The sequence below is a fragment of the Rhinoraja longicauda genome, chromosome 14 (genome assembly GCF_053455715.1).
Source record: "Rhinoraja longicauda isolate Sanriku21f chromosome 14, sRhiLon1.1, whole genome shotgun sequence".
NCBI lineage: Eukaryota > Metazoa > Chordata > Chondrichthyes > Rajiformes > Arhynchobatidae > Rhinoraja > Rhinoraja longicauda.
In genome coordinates, this window is record NC_135966.1 from 7,493,006 (window position 1) to 7,519,880 (window position 26,875).

At 41.3% G+C, this 26,875-nt stretch overlaps 1 protein-coding gene across 2 annotated transcripts in view; it reads left to right on the plus strand.

Moving 5' to 3' along the window:
* The window catches only part of LOC144600027 (uncharacterized), a 38,199-nt gene extending 11,324 nt beyond the window's left edge, over positions 1-26,875 (plus strand). Inside the window, exons 5-11 of one of the 2 annotated variants that reach the window (XR_013548069.1) lie at positions 495-623; positions 3,542-3,652; positions 3,803-3,839; positions 5,545-5,569; positions 7,300-7,382; positions 19,299-19,416; positions 26,637-26,657. Coding sequence is in view for 1 of the 2 variants with exons in the window: in XM_078411366.1 (XP_078267492.1) it covers positions 495-623; positions 3,542-3,652; positions 3,803-3,839; positions 5,545-5,609; positions 7,300-7,382; positions 19,299-19,416; positions 26,637-26,659 (566 nt within the window). In the remaining variant the exon portion in view is untranslated. Of the gene's footprint in view, positions 1-494; positions 624-3,541; positions 3,653-3,802; positions 3,840-5,544; positions 5,610-7,299; positions 7,383-19,298; positions 19,417-26,636 lie in introns of both variants that reach the window. The other variant, XM_078411366.1, reaches the window with a different exon arrangement.

The window sequence follows — 26,875 nt, forward strand, 5'->3', positions numbered from 1 at the left end:
GCACCCTCTCCTCCCCCACTCCTCCCTCCTCTCTCCCCCCTACCCCCCTCCCTCACGTCCCCTCTCACCCTCTTTCCCCTCCCCTTCTCCCCCTCCCCTTCTTACCTCCCCTCCCTCCATCCTCTCCCCCACCCCCTTCCCCTCCTCCCCTCACCCTTTCCCCTCCCCACCTCCCCTGTTATCTGTTATCTGCTTTTTGTCCTTTAACGTGCTCCTTCAATCCCACCTCTCTCTGACCGGCTTTTTATTGCCCTTATATCTAACATCAATTGGATTCTATTTAAAACAGAAAATGCTGGATCATTCAGTAGGCCAAGCAGTATTGGTGATAACATTAATGCTTTCAGTGAATGACCTTCATCAGGCCATTTGAATGGTTTTACTATTAAATGTGTTTCCGATTGTTGTTAAGTTATCATTCTACCCAGGTTGAATAAAAAGGCAGCATCATTCTCGTTGGAATACTAACTTTAATGTTTTTCCTCTCTTAATAGAATTTTCTGTGTCTTCCGAAGTTTTCCCCTCTCTCTTGCTATCGTTAGAGTCAGAGCTGCTTGTGGACTCATCTACATCCACAAGAACAGATAGCTGTTCTTCTCTTGAATTATTCCGAGAGGCAGAAGGTATGGACAGCATTAATTCAGGATTAAATCAAATACCTTGTTCAAATTATTTTATTAGGGTCGTTTGTTTGTTTGTTGCATCTTTAGGGTTGTAATGTAAGTTATAACATTGTAATGTTTGCTATTTTATGATTGTATTTCGTTTTAGTCAAAATGCTTCAATATCAATAGCCCAATACAAGATATCCTAAAAGTTGCGATAAACTTGATTCTCGGTATTGACGATTTTCTTTGAGGAGACTTTGAGCATTCTTGGTTGTCACTTCTTTGTGAATGTAACCCTGCTTCAATATTTTACTTGGAACGCATATGTCTAGAAATTCAGTAGTGCTAAGCACACTAGATGGTCATGACGGCAAGCTGAACTCTACTTCACAGGAAGATATTCATTCTATTAAAATCTTTATATTAAGAAAGCTTTTTAATTTCATTTGAAGAAACTTAATTTGGAAAATGTATATTTATGGAAGACTTGCCTCAGTCCCTGGTGAAGGTCATTGAGGCCGGTTCTCCTATGAAAATACTGAGTAGGTTTAGAACCATACTCCCTCTCTGACTCGTAATGAACCAGCTGCCAGCAAGCATGAGAGAATCCTCCGATCCTCAGAGTGCACCGACCAACAATCACCCCGTACACTAGTTATACCCTACACTCTAGGGACAATTTAGAGAAACTAATTAACCTTCAAACCCGCATGTCTTTGGAACGTGGGAAAAGACTGGAGCACACGGAGAAAACCCATGTGGTCACAGGGAGAATGTGCAAACTCCATACAGACAGCACCCGTAGTTAGAATCAAACCTGGGTCTCTGGCGCTGAAAGGCAGTGACTCTACTGCTGTGCCACCCTCCTGCCCACAGCACTGATAAAAGTCTGAGCCGATGGTGCTGCAGTCCAACATGATACTGACCTAATTATGAAGGGGAAATCCTGCGTGACTAATCTTCTGGAGTTTTTTGAGGATGTGACAAGTAAAATGGATGAAGGGGAGCCAGTGGATGTAGTGTATCTAGACTTTCAGAAAGCCTTTGATAAGGTACCACACGGGAGGTTGGTGAGCAACCAGCATTGTTCCTCTAGTCAGGTGCATGTTATTCAGGCCCCTTATATTCGCTGTACAGCATTCCTAATAGCAAGATAAATCAGTTGTAGCATGCTGATTGATAACATAGCTTCGATAGAGAAACATGTCATGTGCACCGAAGGCCATGATGGATCTCTGTGGTATAATATTGCACAACATGCAAAAACTTTGCCATTTATCATCCTCTTAAATGGTGTGTTGCTTTAATTTTTTTTCTGTATTTTTCTTAACTTTTTGACAGGAAGACTTTGGTAGCAGCTGAATGGAATCATAAGTAGCTCCATCCCTCACTCTCATTGTGTTTTCTATCCCTATATCTTTTAACTAGACCAAGTGGACCTGTTGGGCCCAAACCTCTCCTGCATTGGTGCATCTCCCATTCCTTCCACCCTCCCTCGTCCCCCCTCCCTCGTCCCCCCTCCCTCGTCCCCCCTCCCTCGTCCCCCCTCCCTCGTCCCCCCTCCCTCGTCCCCCCTCCCTCGTCCCCCCTCCCTCGTCCCCCCTCCCTCGTCCCCCCTCCCTCGTCCCCCCTCCCTCGTCCCCCCTCCCTCGTCCCCCCTCCCTCGTCCCCCCTCCCTCGTCCCCCCTCCCTCGTCCCCCCTCCCTCCTCCCCCCTCCCTCCTCCCCCCTCCCCCTCCCCCCTCCCCCGTCCCCCGTCCCCCTCCCCCGTCCCCGTCCCCCTCCCCCGTCCCTCTCCCTCGTCCCCCCTCCCCAAGAGTTTTAGTATATAGATTACTTAAGTTACCTTTTGAACTTCACTTCTATCAATTATCCTCTCGTTTCTTGCCCTAAAACTCTCAATGCTCTCATTGCCTCAAGCTAACACTCCTAAAAGAAAAAGAAAAAAAAATTCTGATCACTTTGCCAACTGGCAGTTTCTTCTCTTTCCACCCTCCCCCTACATTTCCTCAGAGACTTTGTCAAAATTCATCACCACTATAATCTATTTTAAGGTACAAAAGATTTTTTTTCCCCCTTATTATTCTAATCATAATCATACTTTATTAGCCAAGTATGTTTTGCAACATACGAGGAATTTGTTTTGCCGTACAGTCATACCAATTAAAAGCAACAGAATGCACAAAATACATTTGTCTAATTATTTTGTTCCCCCTTCTGTCTCTTCCCCCTTTCACAGAACATGCTGGCAAGGCCACCAGCATAATCAGGGATGAGTCTTACCACAGTCAGTCCCTCTTTTCCCCTCTCCATCAGGCAAGAGGTACAGAAGTGTGAAAATGCACACCTCAAGATTCAGAGACAGATTCTTTCCCACTGTTATCAGGCAACGGAACCATCCTATCACCAACTAGAGAGTGGTCCTGACCTCTCATCTATCTTATCTACCATCGGACTATCTTTGATCGGACTTTATGGGGCTTTACCCTGTATCTGTACGCTGTGAATGATTGTAATCTCATGATTTTAATCATGTATAGTCTTTGTGCGGACAGTAGAGCGCGCAACAAAATTCTTTTCCTCGGTACACATGACAATAAACTAAACTAAAATAGCTTTTGACATTACATTTTTTAAAGAAATTGTTTTATTGTTAAGAGTGAGGTAAGAGCATAATCACATTTTCATTTATTTGACTGCTCTGGCCAATATTTAAAGGCAAAACTGAATGTGGATCAGAACATAGAATAGGTGATTTTGTCCCTCACCATTTTGTACCTATCTAGAACATTAATTTCCATCAGTGATGCTAAACTCATTATATTACTAATTTGATTTTTAATCCATCTGTTTAAAAAGTAAAAGTTCTATTTACAAATCCTTACAATCTAGTCCAGTAACTTTGCAGTAACATAATATCATTCCAACTTTTAGAGCTGAAAGATGTTGGCTGGTTCTCTTGCAAGAATTCTACTCTTCTGGACAATAGTAAAGCTACAAACATTGATGTAATTGCCCAGCCTTCAAATGTCTCCGAAATTTTAGGTAATATGTTATTTTATGTTCAGCTCAGTTAAAACTATTTGTAAATATAAGTAAGATGAGCAAACCCTTTAACCCATAAAAAAGAATGCTTGTATTATTGTTCGCCTCCTGAAAGTTGCTTTGTTACAATAAATTTATTTTGTATTTCAGAACCCACAGAAAATATTAGAAGAGAAGGAAGCTTCAAGTGAGATTTTTGTTACTTAAAACAACTGTGGAGTTATGTTGATGATGTCACCACAAACAAATCAAAAATTCCCATAACAAATAATGTCTTTTAATAAAGTTAGTGAGCTGAATATTGTTCTGTAAAACCTGCAGAAAACAGATGCAGTATCATCAGTCTGAGTAAGTGATAAACTGGGACATTTTGTAAGTGGAGTACAGATTCCCCATCCCCCACTGGAAGAGAAGCAACTTAATCGGGGTACAAATTATTACAAAGGAAAAGCAGATAATAAGGGTTATGGGAAGTAATTATTGGAAAATATAATGTTCATGTGCACAGGATAAATCTAATTGGTTGAAGTAATTAAAAGGGTTAATTCAAGAGATGCATTCAGGACTCTTGTGGAATGTTTCGAGATGGAACCAAATAAGGAACCTACTCGTGTATAATAAGACAGGTTAATTATTAATCTTATTCCAAGGGTAGTAGGGACAAGGGATCACAATATTCTAAAATTTTGTATGCAGTTCATGAAACAGAGGTCAGGTGCTGCAGTCTTGAACTTAAAACCACTTCCAGTAATGTTGAGGGCTGCAATGTATTCGGTAAATTGGAAGAACAGATTAAAACCTGTGTCATTGGATAAACAATTTCAAGAAATATTTCAAAATTCTCAAGGAATTTAATTTCCATTGAGAATACTAGTGATGTTTCCACTAGTGAGAGAGTCTAGGACAAGAGGTCATAGCCTCAGAATCAAAGGACGTTCTTTTAGGAAGGAATTTCTGTAGTCAGAAGATGGTGAATCTGTGGAATTATTTGCCACAGAAGGCAGTAGAGGCAAAGTCAGTGGATATATTTAAGGCAGAGATAGATAGATTCTTGATTAGTACGGGTGTCAGAGGTTATGGGGAGAAGGCAGGAGAATGGGGTTAGGAGGGAAGAGATAGATCAGCCATGATTGAATGGCGGAGTAGACTTGATGGTCCTAATGGCCTAATTCTACTCCCATCACTTATGATCTTATGAATATTAACAACTGCAATAAAGTATCATCATCATCTGCAGAAGAAAAGAGATCCATCCATAGCTCGCAAAAAATATTAAGAATATTATTAGATTGTTTAAAAAGTCATGTGCCAAGAGAGGGCGTAAACCTGAGGAATGGGAGAGTTTTTCTAAGCAGCAAACATGAGTTAAAAATGGCCAGAGAGAAAAGATGGAACATGAGGCTAAATTAGCCAGGCTTATATTGGAACAAATAAGAAAGTGAAGATAGTAGAAATATTGTGGGTTACGTGGAATGCACGATGGAAGAAATTACAATAAGTAGCAAAGAAAGTTCTGTCATCTTCCCTGCAGAAAACAGTGAGTGTCGCGAAAATGTAGATAAACTAGAATATGATAACAGTGAGGAACTTTATATATCAGTAATGATAAAGTACAGCTCTCCCTTCATGCACAAAGGGGTGACTTTCCTTCGGAGCCCATCGTTATGCACAAATTTATAGCAAAGTACAGAAGACCCATGTCTTTCTTTTGGGATACAATCCAGAAATGATTGCAATAGCAAATAAATGGGAAAAATATCTCCATAGCTCTCATCGTCTTTTGCTCCCAATAGTAAAGTGCTGAAGCTCTGTGCTTCACGGTGATTTACCAGAAGCCACAGCTTCCGTCCAATGTTTTGTATTAATATTGTCAAATGTGCTTTTGTTTTCAGAAACTCTGTGACAGATGCAACTGAGGTGTGTGGGAATATTCATCCTGCTTTGGTTAGAGTTGCAGGTATTGGGGACTACCCTGCTTATCTTCCTATTTCAATCAATGCTCTCCTGAGCAGTTTACTCCAGCACTTTGTATCTTTTTTGGTCCTCCGGAGATGCTGCCTGGCCCACTGAGTTACTCTAGCACTTTGTCTTATTTTTTTGTAAATCAGTATCTGTAGTTCCTTGTGTCTACACCTCACTTCCTTTGTCCTCATGAGCTTCAACTCATTGAAAACACAGAAACAACTATCCTACTTAATATTCTGTTCATCTGACCTCTGGATCTGCTTGCCCACACTATCAGCAAGATCCATAGAATCTCAATCCTACCCATTTTTCTATTGAAGCTCCCATCTCATCTCTCGTGTTCACAATTTAAATAAATTCCTGCCTAAGGCTCTTCTTTTATTTTTAGTATTAGCTTTAGAGAAACAGCCTTCCGCCCACCAAGACTTCACCCACCACCAACCTCCCTGTACACTTGCACTATCGTACACACTTGAACAATTTCCAAGTCTCTGTTAATCTGAATTAGCTAGGCTATTCCATGTGTTTGCTTTTAAATCAAGCTGTTGCATTGGTCCTCTGAAAACTCAGAATTTCTATCTATAAGCACAGGCTATTTTCTTGGTTTGGGTTATACATTGGTGTCAATGGTTGTGTGGAGAAGGCAGGAGAATGGGGCTGGGAGGGAAAGATCGATCAGCCATGATTGAATGGTGGAGCAGACTTGATGGGCCGAATGGTCAAATTTCCTCCTATGTTTTATGATTTTATGATTATTATAATTTCTCAGTATGTGCAACATGCACTTTAAATCATTAAAACCATTGCAGAGTTTAGTATTATAAATTAGCTATTGAACTCTCAAAAATAATTTTTCAGGTTGTCAATATTTAATTCTGCAAATTCATATTCACATATGACATTCACTTTTATGTTATTAATTGGGCACTGCTGCCACTGATCTGAGTTGCCATCTACTGCTTATAAACCCCATTCACATTTTTAAATTCTAAATGAGATGGCCAAGAAACTATTATCCAGGGCAGCATGGTGGCGTAGCGGTGTAGGGTTGCTGTCTTATCGTGCCAGAGACCCGGGTTTGATCTGCACTACGGGTGCTGTCAGTATGGAGTTTGTATGTTCTCCCTGTGACCTGCGTGGGTTTCTTCCGGGTGCTCCGGTTTTCACCCACACTCTAAATACATGCAGGTTTGTAGGCTAATGGGCTAAATTAGTTCATTGATAAAATTGTAAGTTGTCCCTAGTGTGAAGGATAGTGTTAGTGTACGGGGTGATCGCTGGTCGGCACGGACTTGGCCCTGTTTCCACGCTGTATATCTGAACTAAAAAAAAATAAATAAACAATGATAACCTATTTTTCATTTCTTCCCTATCACAATTCAGCTATTGGATTTATCTGTTTCTTCCACTTTTATTAAGGTTCACACAAATTACAGAGTGCTTTCCACTTTGTAAGGTTGACACAAAATGCTGGAGTAACTCAGTGGGACAGCCAGCATCTCTGGAGAGAAGGAATGGGTGACGTTTCAGGTCGAGACCCTTCTTCAGATTTTTTATTTATAATCCTTTGTAATTTGTAATCCTTGCACAATGAAACAATATATAAAATACGTTTGATTATAATAAGACTGTGACACATTGATTGAATTTTATGCTACCTTCAGTTTTCTTTTTTAAATAAGGTAAAACCATATCCAAATTGCAACCAGGCAGTGAACAGAAAGGGACTCGTGCAATTTCCATTCCATCAAAGCAGAAAAACATAGTAAGTTACAGTGTTTTGTATCTTGTACAATCACTAAAGACTTAAATTGCCAATAATAATTTTGTAAGGAAAAATACATTCATGGGTCAGCGATGGCAGCCTCGTCAACGGTCTGTCTGTCTTTTCGTTTTTGTTGGTATTTTTAGTGTGTTTACAAAGTTTGTGTTAATATTGAATTGAATAAGTTTATCGGCCAAGTATGTACACATACAAGGAATGTGCCTTGGTGCTCCGCTCACAAGCAACAACACGAACACACAGTAAACAATTAAGAATAAAGCATAAAACATTAAAACATTAAGAATAAAACATTATAGTTTAAACATGTGAATGAAATAAAATACCAGAGCAAAATGTTCTCTGGTTTGTTTTATGTGTGGGGGGGGGGGTTCGGGGGATACTTTTTTCTCAAACCTTGCTGGAGATGCGATTGTTTTCCGGATCGTATCTCCGGTCGCTCTGCGGCCTAACATCATGGAGCTGGCGGCCTTGCTCGAGACTGACTTTGAGCCCCACCGTGGGGCCGTGGACTTGCCATTGGAGCCTGGGATCGATGCTCCAACTGCGGCCTGCGGATTTCACCATCAGGGAGCTCGCAGTCTCGGGTAGAGACTGATGTCGGAAAGCTCCAAAGTCGCAGAAGGTTCGACTAGCCCTGTCCGATTGCCCGGTGCAGGGAGCTGAGATCCCCCGATGTGGGAGCTTGATCGCCCCGACACGGAGGGCCCAACCGCCGGCTACGGGAGCCAAGATCGTCCCGTCAACGGAAGGCACCAGGCCCCCAACCGCGAGAGAACAAAGAAGGGAGCGATTGAACTTTTTTTTCGCCTTCCATCAGTGAGGAATGTGGAGGAGTCACTGTGGTGGATGTTTATGTTAAAATGTATTTTGTGTGTTTTGTTGCTTTTTATTGGTATGACTGTATGGCAGATCAAATTCCTCGTATGTTGCAAAACATACTTGACTAATAAAGTATGATTATGATGATTATGATTATATCTATTATAAAAGGTGGTTCAGGGTAACTTTTATGACAATATTTTGATGCTTCTCCATTTTCAAAGTAAAAGTTATATTTCTTCTAAAGCAGGACACACGCGGGTTAAAACTAGGAACTGGTTGCATTTTCTGCTCTTGATTGATTTGTTACTACTGGGAAAGAGTGAAATGGTAGTACACATAACCCTTGCTTTAATGGACCACGTGATGGAGGAGAAGTGGGAATGGAGTCTGTTATTGGCGTTTGTCTGCTATAACTGAGTAAAGGATTTGCTCCAACCACCTAGGGGTCTCTTCGTGAAACAACATGTTGTCGGACTTTTCACCGTCCGGCGCGGCCTGTAATAGGCCGCGGGGTTTTCTCTGCCCGGCGGGGGCTTCAATGTCGGTAGCCACGGGCAGCGGCAGCGTCTTCGCCCGCCCCAGATCGCGGGGCTTGGGTCGGCCCGCTGCGGACCTTTCACCGTTCGGCGCGGCCTGGAACGTGGCGACTTCAACAGTATGACCTCGGGAGAAGACGGCAGGGGAAGAGAAAATACATTCTGGCCTTCCATCACAGTGAGGAGGTGACTGGAGGAGACTCACTGTGATGGGTGTTTTTTTGTTGTTGATTGTGTGTGTTATTGCTTATTTTTATTGCTCTTGTTGTTGGACTGTGGGTAATCTTTCATTTCACTGCACATTTATGTGTATGTGACAAATAAACTTGACTTGACTTGAAATACAAAGCTCTTGTTGCAGCTAAAGATGTATTTTTGTAACTGCAAGCTAAAACTAGCAGGCTATTTGTTGCATTGTTGAGTTGCATTGTATCATTGCACAAGTGTCGATCGAAGCAATTGCTTGTCAATTTCTATGACCTCCAGCAGTGTAACTAGCAGACTGTATTCTTAAAGAGACAGTGGTGTCCATTTACTGTGGGGCCACTCTGTCCACTATAACTGAAATCTGTCATAACGAGGTCCATAATAATGAGGGTAGACTGTATTATATTTAAAAAGTAGATGCCACAGGACTAATGACAATGCTAGAAAGAGGATGTTCCATAGGATTACCAAGACAGTCTTTAGATAGCAAGAGATCTTGCATTTTCTACAAAATTGAAAGATGTTATTGGAAATATTGGGTCAAAGAGAGATAGCTGTTCAGTATTCATGATGATTGGAAGAAGTAAGATTGAGGGAGATGTTGGCATCAAACAATGACACTTGAATCACATTGAGATGACATTTCATTTATTGCCATGGAGGAAAAAAAGGTGTTGGTAGATTTTGCACGTTGCTGAAATGTTGAGTCGATTTCACTCCAAAATGAAAGTTGGAGAGGAATTTAGAGATACAGCATGGCCCACCTAGTGCACGATGACCATTGATCACCCATTACACCAGTTCTATGTTATACCACATTTTCATTGTTTCTCTTTACAAAAGAGGTGCAGTTGATCTACAAACCTGCATGTCTTTGGAATGTGGGAGGAAACTGGAATACTGGACGTAAACTGGAATTAAGAAAAGAACCTTATCATCATGTGGCCACTTCCTGCTCATTGGTAAATGTAAACTAAATCATCCACAGGTATTCCAAAGGTCAGTTCAATCTTGAGGTTGCCCCACGATTAATGTACACATTCTGAAGAATTGGGTTGAGCAAGCTGGGACTCTATTCCTTGGAGCGCAGGAAGATGAGGAGTGATCATAGAGGTGTACAAAATCATGAGAGGAATAGACGGATAAATGCACAGTCTCTTGCCCAGAGTAGGGGAATCAAAACCAGAGGTCATAGGTTTAAGGTGAGGGGGGAAAGATTTAATAGGAACCTGAGGGGTAACTTTTTTACACAAAGGGTGATAGGTGTATGGAATGGGCTGCCGGAGGAGGTAGTTGAAGCAGGTACTATCACAACTTTTAAGAAACATTTAGACAGGTACATGGATAGGTTTAGAGGGATATGGGCCAAACGCAGGCAGGTGGGACTAGTGTAAATGGGACATGTTGGCCTGTGTGGGCAAGTTGGACCGAAGGGCCTGTTTCCACGCTGTAGGACTCTGACTCTATGGCTCTAATAGTCAAGATGGAGAGAGTGTTTAACTGTCATATATACTGGAACACATTATATCACAAAAAGACGTACAATGAATATATTTTATTTTATTTGAAATCTTGGTGTCATTTAAAGAAGCAAAAAGAATGAGAAAAGGATCCCTCATTCGTTTGCATTTGTACTGACAACACATTACATTATATAACGAAAACATAATGGATATATCTTGTATACTTCGAAATCTTGCTGTCATTAAAAAACAAAACAATAATGAACAAAGGATCCCTCATTCTTTTGCATACTCAAAGACTCTGTAGAGCAGACTAAATTGTAAATAAGCAATTATGAAATATGTACAGAAAAGCAAAATGTATTTGGGATCACAATTCCCTGCTGCATGATTAATCCTCCATGTCACCATGCTGGATTTTCAGATGCTAGACAAGCTTATTTAAATCAGTGTTTTTGTTCAGAAAATAGTACTTTAAATCTTTCGGTGTGCTTGGCTGCATGTCAATTTGTGACTTAGTGTTTACAGGTCAGGTGAGATTTCAGATGTGAAATGATGGCTGGGTGTATAATAGCCAAACGTAAGCAGTGAAGGAAATGATAAAGGCTATTACAAAGTTTCAGACTACAGGTCGCAGATTTTGGAAAGGAAAATTGTATTTGACAGAAGTACTGGAATTTTTAGAGGATCTAAATGGTAGGACAGATATGGGAGAACTGGTACATGTGCTGGATTTAGATTTTCAGAAGGCCCCATAAAAATAATGTACAAAATTTAAGTGCACAGAATCGGCTGCAAAGTGTTGCCACAGGTTTAAAATAAGAAAGCAAGAAAAACTGGAAATAAATCAGGTGGTAAGTGTAAATATAAAGAAGGGATACAAAGAATACAAAATACGAAGTCGGGAAGAAGATTGAACTTTTGTTTTCTCCTTCCATCACAGTGTAGAAAATGGAGGATGTTTATGTTAAAATGTATTTTGTGTGTTTTGTTGCTTTTTATTGGTATGACTGTATGGCAAATCAAATTCCTCATATGTTGCAAAACATATTTGGCTAATAAAGTATGAGTATAAATATACATAAATAGTATTTATATATATTTAGATGAAGAAACTATAATGTTTTGACGTTTGTTGACACTTCGAAATAGGATGGGATTTTGAATTACAAGGAAACACCAAAAGGTTTCAAGGCAACATTCACAGTGTAATAGAATATAATCATTGTGGTAGGAGAAACAGAAAAGCAGTATATATTTTTAATGTGGGCACACATATTTTCCCCACACAGAGGGTGACGGGTGTACGGAATGAGCTGCCAGATGAAGTTGTTGAGGTGGGCACAATTACAAAGGCTGTTGGAGAGGTACATGGGTCGGAAAGATTCAGAGGCCTATGGGCCAAATGTAGGCAAATGGGCATAGCTCAGATAGACATGGATGAGTAAGGTTGAAGGGCCTATTTCCAAGTTATATGACTCTATAGAAGGGAAAGAAACAATAAAGGAAATTGAAGCTGGGTAATAGACACAGATTTGGAAGGATATAGTATTGAAAGGGTAATCTTTCACCTATCACTCCTGTATTGGCATCTAGTTAAGCAGTGGCATAATTTTAATATGCTTTTTCTGGTTTTTAAATCCCACTCTTCCCTAAATCTGCAAGTAAATACAAACTTGAGTTACCTGTGTTCTTTGCATTCCATGTCTTGAACATCCTGAATACAAGTATTCCTGTACTGATGGGTGTGCTTTCACTTGCTTAGGCCCTAAACTTCAGAATTATTTATATCTTTCTGCTCCCCAACCCACTTTGCCTTATTAGATTAATTGCCAGAAACCAAGTTTGCTAGCCAGGTTCCTCTGTGGTCCATCATATTTTGCTAACTATACCTTCAAAGCACACTGGTTTGTTTTGTGACATTAAATTGCTAAATACACATTCATTTTGTATTCTGTCAATATAATTAAATTCATAAGTTCAAGGAGCAGAATATTACTATTTGGCCCATCAAGTCTACTCCTCCATTCAATCATGGCTGATCTATCTTTCCCTCTCAACCCCATTTTCCTGCCTTTGCCCCATAATCGCTGACACCCTTACTAATCAAAAATCTGTCAATCTCCTTAAAAATATCAATTGACTTGGTCTCCACAGCCGTCTGCGGCAATGAATCAACAGACTCACTGCCTCCTGAGTGAAGAAGCTGTGGCCAAAATCATCCACCACTTCTCCAGCACCCTTAGAATAAATCAGCAGCGTGTTGCAGTTTTATCTGATTTTTGATTCTTAATAATTACCTGCCCTTCTTCAGGTCTCGACCCGAAATGTCACCCGTTCCTTCTCTCCAGAGATGCTGCCTCCAGCTTTTTGTGTCTATCTTCCCAGAGCTAATTTAGGCATCAATATACTTTAGGATATGAGAACACTAAGTTGTGTCTTGGAGATGGCAAGAGAAGTAGTTAGAAATTTTGAGGAGGAAATCCCTAAATCAATTAAATCATGAAAATTGGACATTTGAAAGAGATGGCTGGGGTATATATCTGGAGGAGATTACAGAGATTAAGAAAGGTTGGGCTTTGTTGAGATGGAAAAAGGTGAAAAATAGAGTGAGAATTTTAAGATTAACATTGCTTAAGAAGCCAACATGGGTGGTCGTTAGAATGGTGGAAGATGAGAGGCCAGGCATCAACATGCTAGTGTTGCTCGTCTGGAAATAACAACGAGAGCTGTTGAGACGGGGTCAGTGTTGAGTCATAGTCATAGAGTCCTGCAGCACAGAAAGAGGCCCTTCGGCCCATCGTGTCCGCGCCGCCCGTTACCAAACACAGTCTAATTTTAATCCCATTTTCCCGCATTTGGACCGTAGCCCTGAATGTTGTAGCATTTCAAGTGCCCATCCAAATGCCTCTTAAACGTTGTGAGTGTTCCCGCCTCCACCACCACCCCAGGCAGTGAGTTCCAGACTCCAACCACCCTCTGGGTGAAAAAGTTCTTTCTCACATCCCCCCGAAACCTCCCTCCCCTTACCCTGTATCTATGTCCCCTCGTTGTTGAACCTTCCACCAGTGGAAGAAGTTCCCCGCCATCTACCTTATCTATGCCCCTCATGATCTTGTACACCTCGATCATGTCCCCTCTCAGCCTTCTCTGCTCCAGGGAAAACAACCCCACTCTGCTCAGTCTCTCCTCATAGCCGAGGCCCTTCATCCCTGGCAGCATCCTGGTGAATCTCCTCTGCACCCTCTCCAAAGCTATCACATCCTTTCTATAATGTGGTGACCAGAACTGTACACAATACTCCAGCTGTGGCCTCACCAGTGTTCTGTACAATTCCATCATTACCCCCCTACTTTTATATTCGATGCCCCGGCTAATGAAGGCCAGTAACCCATATGCCTTTTTGACCACCCTGTCCTGCTGCCTTCAAGGACTTGTGTACCTGTACTCCAAGGTCCCTCTGTACCCCTGTCTTCCCTAGGGTCCTTCCATTCATGGTGTACTCCCTCTCCAAGTTATTTCTGCCAAAGTGCATCACCTCGCACTTTTCAGGATTAAATTCCATCTGCCACTGCTCCGTCCATCTGACCATCTCATCTATATCTTCCTGCAGCTTGCAGATCCCTTCCTTGCTATTCACCACCCCCCCTACCTTTGTGTCATCTGCAAACTTGCTGATCATGCCCTGTACGTTGACATCCAGATCATTTATGTAGATTACAAACAGTAAGGGACCCAACACCGATCTTACACAATATTACACAATATTACACAAGTGGAAAGTTGTGGTCCTGGTGATAACGCAAATTCATTATTGTAAACTCATCCCGATTACGAATAACATTTTGCTTTCAGATTAATTATGCTTGTAATAATGCCCATGATAATGGGGGCAAGGTTTGTTCGATTTGGCCTGCTGTCAGAAGCTCCTGCTCCCCATACCATCTCAAGATTGAAGGGCCAATCTCATGATCCTCCTTATCCTGAAGATTCAGCTGACCTGCCACTTTCTGAAAATCTTATTAACAATGATTTTTTTGCTGTAGATTTAAAATTTATTGATAATTAAACACAGATAGTTGAGAAAAGAGACAAAGTGCTGGAGTAACTCAACAGGTCAGGCAAAATCTCCAGAGAGCATGAATAAAATGACGTTTCGGGTCGGGGCCCTCCTTCAGTCACTCCAGTACTTTGTCTTTTTTAGTAAACCAGCATCAGCAGTTCCTTGTATCTTCAATATAAACGTTGCATTGAAATACAATTAATGGAATAGGCTTTTCTGTTTCTGAGGCAAAGAATCCTCCCTGAAATTAATAGATTCTCCAATCCTACGTTAGTTATGTCTGAAGATTATTCCTCCTGATTGAATGCCATTGTGATGCTTAGAAATCCTAGGAAGTCTCAACTACACATTGATGTTTACACTGTGGAGTTTAGTGATGGAATGGATAACAGGTAAATTGGCTTTTTGGATTTCAAGCTGATCTACGCAAGTCCGGAAGTCCCACATCATGGGATCAACCAAATGTGGGTGTTTCATCTCGTATACCAGGATACAATGAAAAACTTTGTTTTACCTGCTATCCAGGCAGATCATATCACACATGAGTGCATAAACAGAGTACTGAATATAGTGTTACAGCTGCAGAGAAAGTGCCGATTAAAAAAGGTGCATGGGCCCCAACAAGGTAGTCTGGAAGATTGGGAATGTATCATTAGCATATGAGACAAAATGCTGGAGTAACTCAGCAGGTCAGGCAGCATCTCAGGAGAGAAGGAATAGGCGACGTTTCGGGTCGAGACCCTTCTTCAGTCTGAAGAAGGGTCTTGACCCGAAACGTCGCCCATTCCTTCTCTCCTGAGATGCTGCCTGACCTGCTGAGTTACTCCAGAATTTTGTGAATAAATACCTTCGATTTGTACCAGCATCTGCAGTTATTTTCTTACATTAGCATATGAGAGGTCTATACAAGAGTGAGAAAAAAGCAGGAAATACTGATCTTAAATGTCGTGGTACGTGCTTTCAAGCTTTTGTATCTTGTGCCTGACGGGAGAAGGAAGAAGTCAATGACTGGGTGTGAGCAGTCCCTGATAATGTTGGTTGCCATCCCAAAGTGGCGTGAAGTATAGATGGAGTCAACGGTGGAGGAGTCTGGTTTGCGTGAGGGACTATGATGCGCCCACAAGTCTAGAATAGAATACATTATTGTCACATGTGACATGTCACGCAGTGAAATCCCTTGCTTGCATACCTTGCCAAGGTATGCAAATAGTTGCCCATAAAATCTTTGCTGCTTCTCGCGGTCTTGGACAGAATAATTGTAATAACAAGCTGTGATGCATCCAGATAGGATACTCACTCTATGATGCATCTGTAGAAATTGGTGCAAGTCATTGGGGACATGCCACATTCCTTGGATTTTTGAGGAAGTAAATGTGTAGTGTACTTTCTTGGCTGTATTGTCGATGTGGTTGAACCATGTCGAATTGTTCGTAATATTTACACCTAGCGATTTGAAGTTCTTGACCAGTTCCACTTCTGCATCGTAGATGCAGACTGTGGTATGTATAGCTACAGCCAGAATGATATCGCCCAACTTAATTGTAGAAAATAGTGGTATTTTATGAATGGACGCTTGAAACCTGTTGAAGGTGCTCCCATTGTGCATTAATGTAGAGATTTAAATTAGATAATGAATTTTCAGCTGTCAATTTAAAGTTAGAAAACTTGGTCATTTCATGATGTAGACAAATTGATTATCAGGTCAACAAATTATAGCGATTGTGCCACACTCAGACAAGCACATTTAAACTTAGAAAGTCACAAGCTGATTTTTTTTTAAATTCCCCAAAATAATCCATAAAGCCATGTCATGAACTGTATTGATTATGTACGTGAAGAGCCAGCAGTACTTTGGGTGGATCAGTGCAAACTTCTACCTTTAACTGTGAATGTCCAGAAATTGTTATTAGTCTTAGTAATGCCAACCACAAAACCTGACAGTTTGATCATTCATAGCCACCTCCAGTTCCAGGCTAGCAAATATTACGTTTTTCATAAGAAAGTATCGATATCTTAGCTGAAAGTTTCCAAAATAAGGCCAGTAAAATCGGATCCATTGTTTAACTTGTGAATTTTCTAAGTTTGTGGGATCTGCTTCAATTTGCTTATCACCACAACAGATTAAAGCAGATGCTATCTCACTGGTTCTCCACGCTGCTGTGGACCATATAGATAGTTTAGAGATACAGCGTGGAAAAAGGCCCTTCGGCCCACCGAGTCCTTACAGACCAGCGATCACCCAGTACACTAGCACTGTCCTACACACTAAGGACAATTTATAATCTTTTACCGAAGCCAATGAACCTACAAACCTGTACGTCTTTGGAATGTGGGAGGAAACTAGAGCATCCGGAGAAAACCCACGTGGTCATAGGGAGAATGTACAAACTCTGTACAGTCAGCACCTGTAGTCAGGTTCGAACCCAGGTCTCGGGCACTGTAAGGCAGCAACACTACTGTTGCACCACTATGCCGCCCAGGATAACAGGAACATGCAAGTCAGGCTGCTATTCATTGCATACAACTCTTGATTGCTAACATTTTCTTTTTATTTCAGGTCTTCAGCATTTTCAGTATTTTACTATTGTTTCCATTGACTTTGTTATGGAATCATCTTACAAATGTTTGGCATGATTAATGTAAGGCAAATATGATTGCAGTTTCTTGAAAGTACAATTTTAATTGTCTTTGGTTTAAAAAAAAAACATTTCCATCAGAGATTCTCTTTGCATGAATAATCTATTTGAAAGCAACTGGGGGGAAAAGCATTTTTGCAGCCAAAGTGTTTTCTCTACACTAGCGGAATGATAAAACAAAGGAAAAGAGAGAGCCTGGACAGATTTTTAAGTGATCAATTTTAGGTTTGTTGTGCCCCATTAACAAAAATGTTAAATGTTGTCAATAATCTGATGCATAATCTGTACCGCATTGTAGCAAAACTTCCAACAATTCCTGTTCTTTGAGTTTAGTTCAGATAACAATTTGCAATCATTCTTCATAGAATACTTAATATTTCCATTATTTAGTATGAAACAAAAGGAAGGTATTGCCTTTTTAATGGAAGCATTAGAAATTCATCAGGCTATGGAATAAGATTTGACGCTGTGGTAATCTAAAATATTCTCTTCAAACCACAATGAATAGTTCTTTTATAATAAGTTCACAGATGGAAATTAATTGCTCATTTCAAGTAAAGTTTAATGCAGTTGACCAAGTCCATTAATCTCATGTTAAATCATCCGTCCAGGGAACCGATCGTTACAACAGGATGTCTGAGGATCCTTTGCTTCATCTTTGAACAGAGGCCCAACGATGCTCTGATACAATTGTTATGGAAGTGTGGCACGGTGGCGCAGCGGTATAGTTGCTGCCTTATAGCGCTTACAGCGCCAGATCCCGACTATGGGTGCTGTCTTTACGGAGTTTGTACATTCTCCCCGTGACCACGCGGGTTTTCTCTGAGATCTTTGGTTTCCTCCCACATTCCTCCCACAACCCACAGGTTTGTAGGTTAATTGGCTTGGTGTAAGTGTAAATTGTCCCTAGTGTGTGTAGGATAGTGTTAATGTGCTGGGATTGCTGGTCGGTGTGGACTCGGTTGGCCAAAGGGCCTGTTTCCACGCTGTGTCTCTAAAACAAAAAAAAACTCAAACTAAATTGATTAAAATTGTTCTTACATTGACCATCTCCTTCAATACCATCCAGTTTCTTCAGATCAGAGATGTAGCCACAGGAAATCTGGGCCCAAGCTATACCTTTGTTTTTTGGAATATATGGAACAGTCTTTGTTTCAGTCTAACTTGAGGATCCCCACCCTCAACATTTTTTTTTCTGGTATAACAACAACTGTTTTTGTGCTAGTTCCTGCACCTGTGGCAGAATTTGAAAAGTTAATTCCTTTTACAATTTCCAGCCTGCTCTCATCTTCGCATGGTCTATCTTGAACTCTACTCTTTCGAGATCTATTTCTATCTCTCTAACTCCCCAGGTATTCCGGTTTCCTCCCACGCTCCAAAGATGTATAGGTTTGTAGGTTAATTGGCTTTGGTAAAAATTGTAAATTGTCCTTTGTGTGTAGGATAGTTAGTGTACGTGGTGATCGCTGGTCGGCACGGACTCGGTGGGTTGAAGGGCCTGTTTTTGGCGCTGTATATCTAAACTAAAAATAATAAACTAAACAATCATAACCCTTATTGTAAATTGTCCCTAGTGTGTAGTGTGTTCTGGTGTAACGGGGATCGCTGGTCGGCGTGGATTCGGTTTATCTCTAAACTAAACTTCATTGTTAACTTGTATTCTTAAATTGAAGCTGAATGAGCTAGGGAGAAAATTTAATAAAAAGAAGCTGCAGATGCTGTTTACACCAAAGATAGACACAAAATGCTCTGGGTCAGGCAACATCTCATGAGTTACTCCAGAATTTTGTGTCTATCTGAGCTAGAGAGAACATCCTCATAAGATAGACACAAAAAGCTGGAGTAACTCAGCGGCACAGGCAGCATTTCTGGAGCGAAGGAATGGGTGACATTTCGGGTCGAGACCCTTCTTCCTGCACAGAACATCCTCATGTCTGATTTAGTGAAAGGAAGGATGATGTAATAAAGCATAAAAACAAAACAATTTCTTTGCTTTAACTAGGATGTTGAAAGATAATGCAACTTTCAAAATTTGCACAATGTTAATAAAATGTGTATGTAACATGACAGAATCTTGACACAGTCATTTGGTGTAAAGCACCAATGAAACTAGATTCTGAAGTTGACTAAAATAATTCATTTCCTTTTTTAAATTTTTCTCTTGCTAGAATCAAGATGAAGTGCCAGTTTGTAGCATTATCCTAGCTCCTGTGTGTTATCGACCAGCTAAAGTATGGCAGTATGAACAACCGAAACCTTGCACAACATTTGAAAATGCACCTCTAGGTAAATCAACCTAAATTTAATGTTTCATTATATCTATTTTACCCTCCAAACCTGTATGAGTGGATCCATGAAGATTAAAGCTGATTACTTGGGCACCATGTACATTTTCTTATTTTTAAGAAACATGTAGAAACAAGTAACTCCAGATACTGGTTAATACACAAAAGGGCACAAAGTGCTGGTGTAACTCGGCAGGGCAGGCCGCATCTCTGGAGAACTGGCCAGTCTGAAGAAGGGTCATAACCCGAAACATCACCTATCCATGTTCTCCAGAGATGCTGCCTGACCTGTTGTGTTACTCCAGCACTTTGTGTCCTTTTGTGCAAAAACATCAGCCATGGACGTTCAGCAAAGTAGTCATCCAATCTGCATTTGGTTGTCTCAATATAGAGACCAGTGAATACAGTACATTAGGATAGGCACAAAACGCTGGAGTAATTCAACGGGGCAGGCAGCATCTCTGAAGAGAAGGGATGGGTGACATTTCGGGTCGAGATCCTTCTTCAGTACATTAAGTGTTTGTTAACAACAGGACTAGGGGGCATGGATTTACTGCAGATAACAAAAATCATGGTTACTACTAAAGCTTTGTAATTAATAAACCCACAGTTCCAATATTCAATACAAATATCTGTCATTGTTGTACAGTGGGATATTGGGCTCAAAGTCCAAAACACCGTGAAAGCGCCAAGACACATAGATGCCTTCAATGATCGGGACATTGAGTACCGGAGTCAAGGTCATGTCGCAGCTTTATAGGACGTTGGGTAGACTGTATTTGGAGTCATGTGAGTAGTTCTAGTCGTGCAATTTGAAGAAGGATAAGGAAGCTTTGGAAGGGGTGCAGAAGAGGTTTAGCAGAATGCGGCCTGGATTACAGGGTGTTAATTATAAAGAGAGGTTGGACAAACTTGTATTGTTTTCTCTAGAACATCAGAAGCTGAGGCGAGATCTGAAAGAAGTATGTAAAATTATGAGAGGCATGGATCGGGGAGATGGTCAGAACTTTTTTCCCCAAGGGGAAATGTCAAACACTAGAGGGCGTGGTTTTTAGATGAGAGGGACAAAATTTAAATGTGCGGGCCGTTTTTTTACACAGAAGATGGAGGGTGCCTGGAACATGCTGCCAGGGGTGATGGAGGGGGATACATTTTAAGCTTTTAGTTAGGCACATGGATATGCAGGGAATGGAGGGATATGAATCACGTTCTGGCAGAGGAGATTAGTTTAACTTGGCAACATGCTCAACACAGACATTGTGGCAAAGGGATTGTTCCTGTGCTTACTCTTCTATGTTCTACTAAATCCCCCAAGTGGACATAAATATGCCCGATAATACTCTAAAACCATTAACAAACTTTAGTTAACGCATTAGAATAATTAAACACCAAAAAGGAAGTATTAGTTGACAAACTGCTTCTATTTAAACTTACAAGTAGTGACAGGTTTTGCAATTTCAAGGTACAGCTGTGCAAACAAAACCATACTGTAATTAGATTAGCACACAGCAGGAAGCCACTTGGTATAAGTGGTTTGGAAACTGATCACAGGACTTGCACAATGATTGGGTCCTCAACATATGTGTACATTGTATATATATATAATTGAGAAGGAATTCAAGATGGGACCCAGCACCAACCTAGCCAGTTTGTCGTTTGGCACATAATGAGGACTGGGAATATACCAGAATGAAATGTCTAAGTAACTAGCTGCTATACCAATAAACTGTTAAAGGGCATGGAACAGTGGGAAGGAAGGGGCTGAAAGGATTTCTTTCCATCTCCTGCAGTTGTATGAGTAAGCACCGTGAGTAAAGTGCTGGAGTAAGTTAACGGATCAGGTAACATCCCTGCAATTAGGCTTGTATACACTGGAATTTAGATGGATGAGGGGGGATCTTATCGAAACGTATAAGATTATTAAGGGATTGGACACGTCAGAGGCAGGAAACATGTTCCAAATGTTGGGGGAGTCCAGAACAAGGGGCCACAGTTTAAGAATAAGGGGTAGGCCATTTAGAACGGAGATGAGGAAGAACTTTTTCAGTCAGAGAGTGGTGAAGGTGTGGAATTCTCTGCCTCTGAAGGCAGTGGAGGCCAGTTCGTTGGATGCTTTCAAGAGAGAGCTGGATAGAGCTCTTAAGGATAGCGGAGTGAGGGGGTATGGGGAGAAGGCAGGAACGGGGTACTGATTGAGAGTGATCAGCCATGATCGCATTGAATGGCGGTGCTGGCTCGAAGGGCTGAATGGCCTACTCCTGCACCTATTGTCTATTGAGACCCTTTGTCAGGCTCAACCCGAAATGTCACCTATCCGTGTTCTCCAAGGATGCTGCCCGACCTGCTGAATTTTCTCAACAGATACTTTCTCATATGAAATTTGACTGAACATTGAGTTTTGTTTTTACATTTCCAATACAAAGATATTTTGTTGTGATATGGTTCGATGTTTGGATACAGTACCTGTGCTTTGATCTTGAGGTGTATCTTCCTTTTGCTTCTTTTATGTTTGTTTGATATCCACTGAAAGAACACCATGTTCATTGAACAGAAATTATCTCTGTATCTGGTTTTTTTTCAATTAGTTCTCTTACAGAATGTGAAAAGGATTCATAAGGAGAAACAAAAAGTCCAAATTCAGGAAATCAGAATTTAAAATACTATCTGAATAAATATACAATGAGTCAACGCTTTCTGCAAAAGAAACAAGCTAACTTAATGCTTATGTTATACTATAGATAGGACATCAGAACTTTGGTCTGAAGATAAACATGACATTTTTTTAAATAAAACTGATATACCTCAGCTTGCAATTTCTATATTTAATTAAGTTGTTTACCAGCACACAGCTTTAGGAGGAGGGACTTTTAATTTGTGCATAAATAACTAAGGAAAATGGAAACACAGGATTTATTTTAGTATAAATCCACTACATTCATACTACCTCATTCGGTGGTTGGTAAGATTTCATGGCTGATCTATCTCTCCCTCCTAACCCCATTCTCCTGCCTTCTCCCCATAACCCCTGACACCCGTACTAATCAAGAATCAATCTATCTCTACTTTAAAAATATCCATTGATATGGCCTCCACAGCCTTCTGTGGCAAAGAATTCCACAGATTCACCATTTTCTGACTAAAGTAATTATTTATCTCCTTCCTAAAGGATCGTCCTTTAATTCTAAGGCTATGACCTCTAGTCCCAGACCCTCCCACTAGTGGAAACATCCTCTCCACATCCACTCTATCCAAGCCTTTCACTATTCGGTATGTTTCAATGCGCCCCCCCCCCCCCCCCCCTCTCAATCTAAACGCCAGCGAGTACAGGCCCAGTGCCATCAAATGCTCATCATAAGTTAACCCACTCATTCCCGGGATCATTCTTGTAAACCTCCTCTGGACCCTCTCCAGGGCCAGCACATCCTTCCCCAGATATGGTGCCCAAAATTGCTCACAATACTCCAAATGCGGCCTGACCAGCGCCTTGTAACAATCCTCAGCATTACATCCCGGGTTTTGTATTCTAGCCTTCTTGAAATAAATGCTAGCATTGCATATGCCTTCTTTACTACCAATTCAAATTGCAGATTAACTTTTTGGAAATCCTGCACCAGTACTCCCAACTCCCTTTGCACCTCTGATTTCTGGATTCTCTCCCCATTTAGAAAAGTCTATGCCTTTATTCATACTACTAAAATGCATGACTCCACACTCTGCTACACTATATTCCATCTGCCACTTCTCTGCATACTCTCCCAACCAGTCCAAGTTCCTGCTTTTCTGCACTACCTGCCCCTCCACCAATTTTCGTATCATCCACAAACTTGGCCACAAAGCCTTCAATACCCTCATCTAAATCATTAATATACAACGTGAAGAGTAGCAGCCGCAGCACCAATCCCTGCGGAACTCCGCTAGTCACTGGCAGCCAACCAGAAAAAGCCCCCTTTAATGCCACTCTTTGCCTTCTGCCATCCAGCCCTGCTATCCATGCTCGTATCTGCCCTTTGATATCATGCAAGGAATTGCAGCACCTTGTCAAAGGCTTTCTGAAAATCTAGATATGCAACATCTACTGACTCTACTTACTCTGTCCTACTATTTACTTTTTCAATGAATTCCAGCAGATTCGTCAGGCATGATCTCCCCTTCCAGCACTTTGGTCAACGTGGGTCGTTTTTAAATGTGCTATCCTGTCAGCCCCTGCCTCAGTTCTCCCCAATCTCCACCACCGACCTCTCTGACCTTTTCACAGGAATAAAAACTGCCACCTGCTCCCTGGACCCCATCCCCTCCAGCTTTGTCAAGGCCTGCCTTCCTACTCTCTCTCCACTTATCACTGCAACAATAAACTCCTCCCTGTCCACTGGCATCGTCCCGCCATCCCTCAAAATCGCTGCTGTCACCCCCATTCTGAAAAAACCTGGTCTAAACCCTGACACCCCAAACAACTTCAGACCAATCTCCAACCTACCCTTTCTGTCCAAAGTTTTGGAACGTGCTGTAGCTTCCCAACTAAAATACCACCTCTCTACCAATAACCTGTATGAAACTTTCCAATCTGGATTCCGCTCAAACCACTGTACTGAAACTGCGCTCCTCAAAATCACAAACGACATTCTCCTCTCCTCCGACGCTGACAACCTCAACATCCTCATCCTACTTGACCTCAGCGCCGCCTTTGACACCATAAATCACTCCATTCTCCTCACCCGACTTGAAACCTCCCTTAACATCACCGGCACAGCCCTATCCTGGTTTAAATCTTACCTCTCTGACAGACACCAGTTCATCTCCATTAACAACTGTAAATCCCCCACCGCTCCCCTCCCCCAAGGTGTCCCCCAAGGCTCAGTCCTTGGCCCCCTCCTCTTCATCCTCTACCTGTTCCCCCTTGGTCAATTAATCCGCCGTCATGGTCTCAACTTCCACTGCTTCGCCGATGATATCCAGCTCCTCATCTCCACCAAGTCAATCTCCTCCACCACACACTCTACACTGACAAACTGCATTACTGAAATAAAATCTTGGCTTCAATCAAACTTCCTCAAACTCAATTGCAACAAATCTGAAATCATCATCATTGGTCCAAAAATGTTCACCAAATCCACCCAAAACTTCATCCTCAACATTGATGGTCTCCCAGTATCCACCTCACCTCACATCCGGAATCTTGGAATCATCCTTGATCAAACCCTCTCCTTCGACAAACACATCAAACACATCACAAAGACAGCCTTCTTCCACCTCAAAAACATTGCCCGTCTCCGTCCATCCCTCTCCTCCACAGCTGCAGAAACCCTCATCCACGCCTTCATCACCTCCCGTCTGGACTACTGCAACAGCCTCCTCTATGGCGCACCCTCAAAAATCATCAATAAACTTCAATACATTCAAAACTCCGCTGCCCGTCTACTCACACACACCTCGATCCGTGACCATATCACCCCCGTCCTTTATAAACTCCACTGGCTCCCCATCCCCCAGAGAATCCAGTAAAAAATCCTCCTCATAACCTACAAAGCCCTCCATAACCTGGCCCCATCCTACCTGACCGACCTCCTCCACAGGCACACTCCCACCTGCACCCTCCGCTCTGCCGCTGCCAATCTCCTATCCCCCACATCCGGACTAAACTCAGATCCTGGGGGGACAGGGCTTTCTCCATCGCTGCTCCCACCCTATGGAACTCACTACCCCAAACCGTTAGAGACTCCCCCACACTCACCACATTCAAAACATCGCTGAAGTCTCACCTGTTCAGCACTGCCTTCAACCACTGAAGGTCACCTCACCTACTGTCTCCTTTCTCTGTTCATTTATTTATTTACTTATTTATCTATTTATTAATTTCCCTATGTTCTCAAAATCTCTGTAAAGCGTCTTTGAGTATATGAAAAGCGCTATATAAATAAAATGTATTATTATTATTATTATACAAATAAAATTGACTTGACTTGACTTGACAAAACCATGCTGACTTTGGCCTATTTTATCATGAGCTTCTGGCTCTGTAACTTCATCCTTTTATAATGGACTCTAAAATCTTACCAACCACCAAAGTCAGACTAACCGGCCTATAGTTTCCACTATTCTGCTTTGCTCCCTTCTTGTGCAGTGGGGTAATATATATAGGCAATTTTCTAATCGTCTGGAACCACTCCTGACTCTCGTGATTCTTGAAATATCACTATTAATGCCTCCACAATCTCTAAAGCCACCTCTTTCATTACCCTAAGGTGCAGTCCATCCGCTCCAGGTGACATCCACCTTCAGTCCTTTAAGCTTCTGTGTTCTGTCCTAAAACTGGAAATGCAGCATTAATATGCATTTACATCAGGCATTAGAAAGCCAAATAGGATGGTGGCCTTCATTGCAGGGGTACATAAGTGAAAAAGCTTAGCTGCAACTATATAGGACTTTAGTTGGACTATGTCAAACAACAGTCTACAATTTTGATCCAATTCAAGGAAGGGTTTACTTTGGAAGCAATGCAGAGAAGCTTCACAACATTAACTTCTGGGATAAAGTAGGATTGAACATGTTTGGGTCTATGCTCTTGAGTTTGAAAGATTGTGAGACAATTCCTTTATAACATGTACATACTGAGTGGGCTTGACAGGGTAAATGTAAACAAGGATGTCTCTCTTATTGAGAGAATTAAGAATAATGGTGGCTGAAGAGTGGTCCCCACCCGAAATGTCCCCGGTCCACGTTCTCCAGAGATGCTGCCTGACCCTCCTAGTTACTCCAGCACTCTATGAAACGTCACCTATCCATGTTCTCCAGAGATGCTGCCTGACCCTCTGAGTTACTCCAGCGGATTGTGTCCTTTTTTGGAAACCAGCATCTGCAGTTCCTTGTTTTTAGTATTATGGGGTCTTGTCATGGCTCATAGTTTCTCCTCAATTAAGAGATGAGGAAATTCTTCTCGAAGGATTGTTAATCTTTGGAGTTTTCTCCCACAGAGAAGGGTGAATATTGTGTCCTTAAACATACTCATGGCTGACGTATATGTGTGTAATATAAGGAAATCCGAGATTCTATTGGATGAGGCAGGACAATGGAATTGAAGCCATGTTTTGTCCAGTCATGATCTTTGGGAGAGCAGGCTTGTTGGTCTTTGTGACACTCCTACTAATACACACATGTTTGTAAAACTGATCATTTTCATTTGATTTATATGCTGATTTTTTTTGTTGTAAATACTTTCTTTTGCAGATATTATTATTTCGCCTACATGATTCCACCTGCTGGAAAATGCTCTATTATATCTGTCAAACTCAAGACTTTTCCCCTAAATTCATCATTCAATGCTTTATTTAAGTACAGAATGTTAAAAAAAACTTATAGTAGCTGCTTAATTTATGAATGGAATAAAATTATTTAATTAATGTTTATTCATGTAATGGAAATGTCTAATCTTTAACATATATTTAACTTATATATTTAACTTGTAT